We start from the raw sequence: 8,454 nt of genomic DNA, 5'->3' as shown, positions 1-8,454 counted from the left end.
ATAGGGGAAAAAGGCATTTGCTGGTATCCCAGCAGCCTAAGTCCAGTGTTTAAATTTCTCTGTAATTTTTGTTATATAATAATTTATCCTTTTATGTACCGTACATTTCTTACAGTATTACACTGAAGGAAACAAAAATCTACTCACCTGTTAAAGATATTTATACTGAATTGGTTTTTTATTTCATTCTATTCTCTTCTATTACTTTTTCTCCATCTGAATTGTTTTAATTCAATTAATGCATATACATATTAGACATATTCCAAAATATTAATTCAGAGATACTATAGTGTTATAAATCAAGTATAACCACTACAACAAACTAGTTGTATCTTCACCCCTGGGATTTCTCTAGTACTGAAAAACAAATTCATTCATAGTGTGCATGAATTCAAACTTCATGTCAGCAGGATCATCAATCCTCATCATAAAACTGCCTTATTATTTTATAATTGTATTTTTAAGTAATTCCTGATGTTCTTAACTCCCTGGTTTTTGTATGCAGTCAGAGCACATGGCTCCACTGTGTTACAGGAAACAGCTTCACAGTTTGTTGGTCCTGCCTCAGATCTCCAGCACACAGCAGTCAGGATACGTCATACATCTGTTATTTTCTTTTCATTTGCTTTCACATTTACACTCCACAGAAACTGAAAAAATCAGTATTAGAAATATTTGACTTACCATCAAAAGTAGCATGACATTTCCACACCCTTGCAGTGAGGGGGTAACTGTAACTTGGGTGCATTTGACCAACAGAAGTAGGAAATCAGATATGAATCCACTTCTTTTTTATCTGAAACAAAAAGAAGAGTCATTTTTAAATCACTAAGATGTCTAATTCTTTCTAAGCAAGCCAGACAATTTGCTATTTAAATGTATCATTTTTAACACATAAATGAGGTCACTTTCTTCTATTTTTAAAATGCTCTAAAAAGAGTTTAAAAAGGAAAAACTTTTACTACAATCTCAGATTTTCAGTCAAAATACCCGTTTCAGTAGATAGGCATGAGTCTACATTCACATACTGGGTGAAGAGCAGAGCAGGAAATCAATGCTCTTTTTCAGTATTTTTAATGACCCTGCACTCCAGCTCTTCTTTATCATATAAAAGAAGCACTGTTTCCTCTTATATGATGAAAAAAGCTCCAACATTCTCAATTATTTCTCTTTTACTGAAAGTGGTGCTGCTTCTTGCTTTCACATTTTTGTACTGTGTAACTTCTATATTTAGAGTATCATAGAAAATAATTTGGAATATTCTGCCCCAGAAACAGCTGCAGAATTAGCTGTTCATTTTAAACATTCCCTCAGGATTTTTTCCTGTGCAAAAGTAGACTTATTACTATCATTGTTTATTACACCCACTTATTCTGCCTGGTGTCCTTCCGCATTTTTATCCTTTCAGTCGTTTTTTATTATCTAAAAATGTCACACAAACTATACTTGTACAGCAGCAGTCTCCTCAGGCCAACACCAAGGTTCTGGAAGAGGTTTATGGGCACACTAACAAGATGGCAGGGCTTTTAACAGCGCCCCAGCAGAAGCCAGTCCCTGTACGCTGCAGAGCGGCAGAGAGGAGCCAAGCGGGCCGGAGGAATAGCAACCAGCTTTGGTGCTTCCTCACCTCCCACCAAGGCCTGGGTTACTTTCTGAGCACTAAGTTATATACTCTTCATTTGGCTGTTAGGAGATTTTGTTTGTCATCTCTTAATTCCTCAGACCTGTGAGGCAAGGTTGGTCTCAGCCGCCACACATCCCCGGTCAGGAGCAGCCGCGGTTCCTCCTGAGGGTCGCGGGAGGAGACAGGGCCCCCGGAGAGGCCCGGCCACAGGCCCTGCCGAGGACGGACCCGCTCCATGCTCTGGGAGACCACTTGATACCAGAGGGCTCCGCGCCCAGCTGCCAGTCTGAGAGACACCGCGGCACCGGCAGCGAGGTGAGGTGGCACGGCACGATCTGCCCGAGGCCGTGTAAGCGCGGGGGGGGGGGGGGGGGGAAAGGTGTCTCTGCTTTCCGCCCTCCGCCAAGGGCTCCCGCTGCCCCACCTTGCGGCCGGCCCCGCAGGGCCACGGGAGTTTCCTTTTAGCGCCTTACCGGGTTTTTAAAATGAGGCGAGGCCCGATTAAAACGTACATTGGGAACCGACTGGCACAAAGGTTTCGTGGAAAGCGGCTTCCCCGACCCGGCACGCAGTGCTACCGGGCCCCAGGCAGGTGCCCCAGGGATGTGAGGCCCGGCCCGGCCCGGCCTCCAGGCTGCTCTTGGCAGGGACCTTCAGTGTCCCCAGCTGCACCACACGAGCCTTACTGAAATAGAAACGCCTGCCAAGCTGGATATCCAGGAATATTTTCAGAAGAGTGAAATGCAAACGTACGTGAAAAGAGCTGGTGCGCAGGCCTGCAGCATGGTGGGCTACTCCAGGCTGGGCAGGAGGCCCAGGGCAGTCTTCCCAAAAGTACCTCAGTGTAAATGGTGTATGGTGACAAACGTGCCTTTTGAAAATAGGGCAAATGTTCCTTAGCAGTTTTTTAAAAGTGCTTTTAGGAATGTTTTTCTGAAGCCATTTACTCATGCTGCTTTCCTTGTTATGCCTTACAGAGGAAGCTCTCTCAGATGAAGCTTTTTAAAGCCATTTAGGTATCTAATTGCCATCTTAAATTAGTTCAGTGGTAGTGGGCCTCTGCAAGCGTTTTGGAGAATTGGGTAGTGCCCTGGTTTTTAATCAGATCTTTAATGGATCCATATGCCTTAAACATGTCACATCTTTAATTGGTAGGTAATATTTGTTATATTTCTTTTTCCAGGCTTTTCAGAAGGTGGTAGCTGAGATTTCACTGCAGAACCATTAAACCCTTGAAAAAAATGACAGAAAGTGGAGGGCAGGAACAGTCAAGATGGATAACAACAGTTATTATGAGTACAGCTCTGCAGGTACAATACCACTTGTCAAGAGCAGCATATGACTCACTAAGAAACACTGAAAGAAGCGTTTTCTATATTCTATATGTGGGAATATTTTATGCAATGTCAATGAATATTGGTTTTTTGAGGATAAAACAGTGGCATTATTCTGAAGTTGTTTCTACTATAGTACTGGTTCTTTTTGTGTGTGTGTGTGTTTTTTCTCCTAGCTACTTCTGTACCTATTTAGTATTCTTGCCACTTGCTATTCTGAGTTATACTGCTTTAGGATTGTCCTCCTGACTCATGATTTTTGCACTGCACTGGTGCTGCTTTCAGTTAGCACTATGAATAATTCCATCAGAAATGTTTTTAATATTCTGCATTTCTCCCTAAACATTTTATTTTCTACTATACAGTATCAACATTGGGGTAGTTTATTACTCAGTAAGTATGCAATTTGGTTTAAAATAGTAAGTCTTACAGATATTGATGTATATTTATATTTGTTAATATCAGAAGCCTGGACTGTGTGCCTCAGTAAAGTGAAAGGGTATGTCAAGGAGCTGGTAATGAGTTCCTGCAGCTGAGACCAATTTCATGCCAACTGGAGAGAATTCAGAGGCAGGAGGGCTTTGATTCACAAGCAAGGATATCTTATGCTAGCTTGGCTGACAAGGTTATCACCCCATCTCTGCTGTATAAATGGGTGAACAGTGTTGAAGTGATTCCTGAATCACCTCAGTTTAAAGCCTGTTCTTATTTGCCTGCAAATGACAGCCTGTAAGCTGTTCCAGTTTGGGAACTGCTTCAAGAATAACTTAATCCATTATATGGTGAGAGGTATCAGAGGGCAAGGATCCATCAGCTATACCAGCATAACTCCTATTAATAAAAACCCCAGCTCTACTCAAAACTACTGCTGTTGGTAAGGGCTCCCAGTGAGCAAAGGTTGGGAAATAGCTGAATACAAATCTAAGATGGCTTTTCTTTTACAAAGGCGTTGCTTTGTATCAGTTTTGGTTATGAGCTTTCTCTTTTCCCTGTGCAGCTATCCTTTTCTTATAGATATTATTTATATTTGTGTATGAAATAATTCACTGTCAGCAGTGGCTTTCCAAAACTGTAGTTGTACCTCATAAGCAGCAGTCATTGGGTGTTCCCTTTCCAGACCAATTGAAAGCGTAACATTTCTGGTTACTGTCTCCTTCAGGGTTCACTTTCTATCCTGACTTTATTTTGTACTTTTCCACTAGATCATGACACTTGCCTATATAGGCAAGCTGCCTACGTTTTAAATGTGTAGGTTAAAGAACGTGTTATTAGCTAAAAAGGATTCAGTGATTTTAATCTTTAAAATGTGTGTGTTTGAGCAGCTTCTGTGGAACATACTGCAGAATTGCTTTTTGCTGGCTGAAACATATATCCAAACCCACTCCATTCTGTAGATGATATATTGCATAGTGCTATGGTCTAGTTTTCCTGAGAGGATTGCATTCTGTCAAAAAGCTTTAAAGAATATCATGTCCCATACAGATTTTCTGAACTATCTTCCAAATGAAATGCTGACATCTGTGAAAATAATGCAGTCTAATTAACTGGAGTCATAGAAACACACTACTGTATGTTCTTCACTTCTGCAAATCTTCCTTTAGCACATCTTACAAAAACAGACTGTAAAATGTCTGGGCTTCTTTATGTATTATGCAAAAGTTTCCTGTGGCAAACTGAATGTATGCATACAAAATTGTCATTCAATATTTGGTAACTTCCAATGTAAATATTTCAAAATTTCATTAACTGAAAAAGTTTAATTAACATTTTACTACTTTTTTATTGTAATTGGAATAAAAACATTTTTTCAAACAATGATGCTAAAGGTCTATCTAAAATGGTTCAGACAATGCTTTAAGAATATTTCTATCTAACTTCTTGGCTGAAAACATATTTTTAAAATAACTTTTTAAAATTTATTTAGAATCATGAAATTTCTACAGTTCTACAGAGGCAACAACACAGAGTTCGATATTCAGAATCGGTGGAAACTGGATCCGTGATTTTTTCTCTTTCTGGTACAGTACTTTGAAATTTATGTTTTTAAAGTCAAGCTCTAAGGAGGTACAAGATCAGGCCCTGTTGTAGGCTACACTAAACTGAATAAAAGCTGCCTTGTGGGAAGGTTGTGCAACAGTGGAAGGAGCTATGCTGTGATTGCTTATAAATCAGAGAATGCAGCAGAGAACTTTGAGGATGTACCACTTCCATTGGTTTTTACTGGGTTTGGATGTATTGTAGAACAGCTACTTTAGATTTGGTGATCATCAGCTGAACTGTTTAGTAAATTCTTGTTATAACTGAGCAAACACGTTGAGTGCCACTAACATGTAAGACAGCCATTAAGATTTTTTTCAGTGTTCATGGCTGTAAACACAAGAGTGAAACAGAGACCCTTGGCTTTCATCTTCCAAGTTGAGTTTGCAGACCTAGTGATAGCAGAGGAGTTAGGGAAAGGATTCTTTGAGCAGCTTTGATTAGGAAGTCACTGAAACTGCAAACATGAATTATCTAGCCTTCCTTTTTAGAGCAGAAGATGCTTTAGACAGGTAGGGTAGATCCTTAAGCTGAAACTTCCGTGAACTATAAGGATTAACAAGGCACACATTGGTCTAGTCTTTTGTATCCTCGGTTGTTAGGCCTCCTGAACTTCAGCCTTCTTAACCTTCCCTTTCAGAATAACTTAGTTGAAGGCATTATAATTTCATTTTTCATGGTCGACAGTTTAGCTTACTTTAAGATGTTACAGGAGTGTTTATCTGATTTAGAAACAGGACTTACTGAGCTCTTCAATCAGTCTTTGCATTTGCCCTAAATTCATTTCATCATAGCAGTTGCTTGTTCCTCAAGCATGTGCTTTCAAAGGCATTCACATGTCTCTACTTTGAGTGGATTGAACAGTCGGGGGTTTTTGATGTTATGGTTGAAAATAACCTCTGAGTTTTTTGTACTTTTATCTAAAAAAAACTAGTCATCACTGGCCAAACCTTGTGATTGCATTTCACTGTCAAGATGTGTAAATTCATTCATGTGTTTTGTTCCATCACCTTTTAAATGTTCGAATTAAGAATTCTGCTTCCTGGTTTGTGGTGAGAACTTAATCATGTTACTGCTGTGACATATACATTTATATCAATTTCTTCAATAGGTATTGCATTTATACTGGCAGACACTCAAGATTTGCTTATGACAGGGGAAGAACAGTTTTTCAAAAGAATTCAGAAGTTCATAAGCATTCATCGGAACAGTTTTTTGGTTTTGTCAGCTGCTCTTCATGGACCAGAAGAATGGAATGTCATCTTCAGGATTCAGAGAAGGTATGATTTCCACATAAAAACAAAAATTTTATTGCTAGGAGGAAATGAAGTAGCAGTCCTAGATTCAGGAATGTTATTTTAGGAATTATTTTCAAGAATATGAATTTTAATTTGCTAATGAACTGGAAAATTATTTAAAGCATATGTTTATTAATGGCAGATTAAAAATACTAAGTGAATCAATCTGACGTGTCATAGGTAACAAAAGGGGACATTCCTCAAAACATAGCAAATAATATGCCTTTCAATCACTTTAGGGCTATGTAATATAATTCTTTTTAAAGTTTTCTCTTGAACTGGGAAATTAGGCAATTTTCAAGCTCTGTCAGTATCTTTTCATGGTTATCTTCAAAACAGACCAGGCAAGTTTCCTTCATGAGAAAAGGCTGTATTGTAAAGTGCAGATTCTTTATCAGCCTTTCAAATCTGTTTACTTGGAACAGTGTCTATTATACAGAGCTAGAACAACTGAAATAATCAATGTTATTTTACACCAGAAGTATAAAACTGGACATTAAAACCAGTTTGGTTAAAACTTTATTTGTGATTTCTAATGAAGCCTGAAAACTTGCATGTTTCAGTACACACCTGCTGGCAACAGTTATCAGATTGTGCTCTATACTTGTAGTCAAAACTATTTTCTGGTAGGTATGGTGGTCCTAACAGCAGTTGATTTTCACTCTTGACATCAAAGAAGTGACTATTCTAATGGGGTCTTTGATCTTTACCTCCTTGAAACTAGCACCAGTTTCGTTAAATCCTAGGCACACTGCCAGATGCTGATGAGTAGCAGAGTGTATGGGATGAAATGTAGGAAATCTATTACCCCTTTGTGAAAATTCCATAAATTTTCATGAGAGGTCTTGAAAGCTCTGCCACCATTCAGCAAGAACACATTATTCAGCTGATGGCAATGCTAATTCTCAATCTACTTTATGCTTATGTACAACAGATTTTGTGCACGTGCTGATCACAAACAAATGTGATGTGTTGAAACTATATTCCATTTGGCAAGGCAGTAATTTTATTAAAATAATAGTTTTGTCATTGCAGGCCATACCAAATTGATGTTGACAAGGCACAATTATATTGCAGATGCATGTGCTTTGATATTACCTGACAGCTTAGAGTTCTGCTATCATATGTAAATCACTGACTGAGCTTTTGCATTGTTGGGGTTGAAACTCGTGTCATATTCTCTCAAACTACAAGTCACCTGTTGGATTTGTTAAAAAACAGTCCCCTGATATTTTCACGTCTTCCTGTATTACTGTTTCTTTCTGCCATTCTGCAGTTTTGTTGCAATTGGAGAGGATTATTTTTTTTGTTATTAATAAAAACATTATAGGATTGTTGTTCAACACCATGAACGCTTTATGTAGGGTTGTGTATATCATGGGGCAAGGGGGAGAAAAGCAATCTTTATCGTCGCAGCTCAAGTGAGCATTCCACTAATATCCTCAGTAAATCCATATGTTAATTTTTAAACAACTTGGGGCAAAGACCAGCCTGGTGTTCTAATGGCCAGGATTCTGCCCATTGATCAAATTAATAGGATACAAACTAAATTTAGACCTGCTGTAATTGGAAGCAAAACTACTGATAGAAATGGATTTTTGTGGATTTAGGTAAGTACACATAATTGTTTCTTTGTTGCGCTTTATTCATTCATGCTTTGCTTAGCCCATTGCTAGTATTAGCAAAGTTGCATCTATTTCCCTACGTGTAAATCAAACCATAGTTTCTGCATCAGATTTTAGCAAAACTCAACAGTGACTTGAGCGCCTACTCTTAGGGAAGGATGCTGCCTATAACATTTAAATTTGCTAATTAGAAGAATGGGCAGCCAAGTTCAGATCAGGTATCTAAGCAGCATGGGTCTTAATGTGAATGAGTCCAAGTCATCAAACAGATTGAGAGGCAGAACAGGTGGTAGTCACAAGGGGAGGTCAGAGGGGAGTATACGATTGAGCAGCTGGGCACTTTGGATTAAATTTTTGATTACTGAAAATTCCTCATCCTTTGTTGTTAAGTCCCTATCATGTTTTAGCTCTACAACAGAAAAGGACAGCAATGCTAACTGTCGTCATTGTTACAGCACAAGTAAGAGCCAAGTCTCAAGGAGAGGCTCTGTGCTTGCCCAGGCTTTGATCTCTTGCTCTTCCCTGACTGCTCTGAA

General features: G+C 38.9%; 1 protein-coding gene across 1 annotated transcript in view; it reads left to right on the top strand.

The window, feature by feature from the left end:
* The first annotated feature begins 1,823 nt into the window (after positions 1 to 1,823).
* Positions 1,824 to 8,454, top strand: part of C8H1orf146 (chromosome 8 C1orf146 homolog) — an 8,995-nt gene continuing 2,364 nt past the window's right edge. Inside the window, exons 1-4 of the mRNA XM_054834382.1 lie at positions 1,824 to 1,939; positions 2,808 to 2,934; positions 4,883 to 4,976; positions 6,107 to 6,275. Of these exons, the coding sequence (XP_054690357.1) occupies positions 2,866 to 2,934; positions 4,883 to 4,976; positions 6,107 to 6,275 (332 nt within the window). The 5' untranslated portion in view covers positions 1,824 to 1,939; positions 2,808 to 2,865. The remainder of the gene's footprint in view (positions 1,940 to 2,807; positions 2,935 to 4,882; positions 4,977 to 6,106; positions 6,276 to 8,454) is intronic.

Source organism: Grus americana, chromosome 8, assembly GCF_028858705.1.
Source record: "Grus americana isolate bGruAme1 chromosome 8, bGruAme1.mat, whole genome shotgun sequence".
NCBI lineage: Eukaryota > Metazoa > Chordata > Aves > Gruiformes > Gruidae > Grus > Grus americana.
The sequence above is the reverse complement of the archived record's forward strand: the minus strand, read 5'-3'. Positions and strand labels throughout refer to the sequence as shown.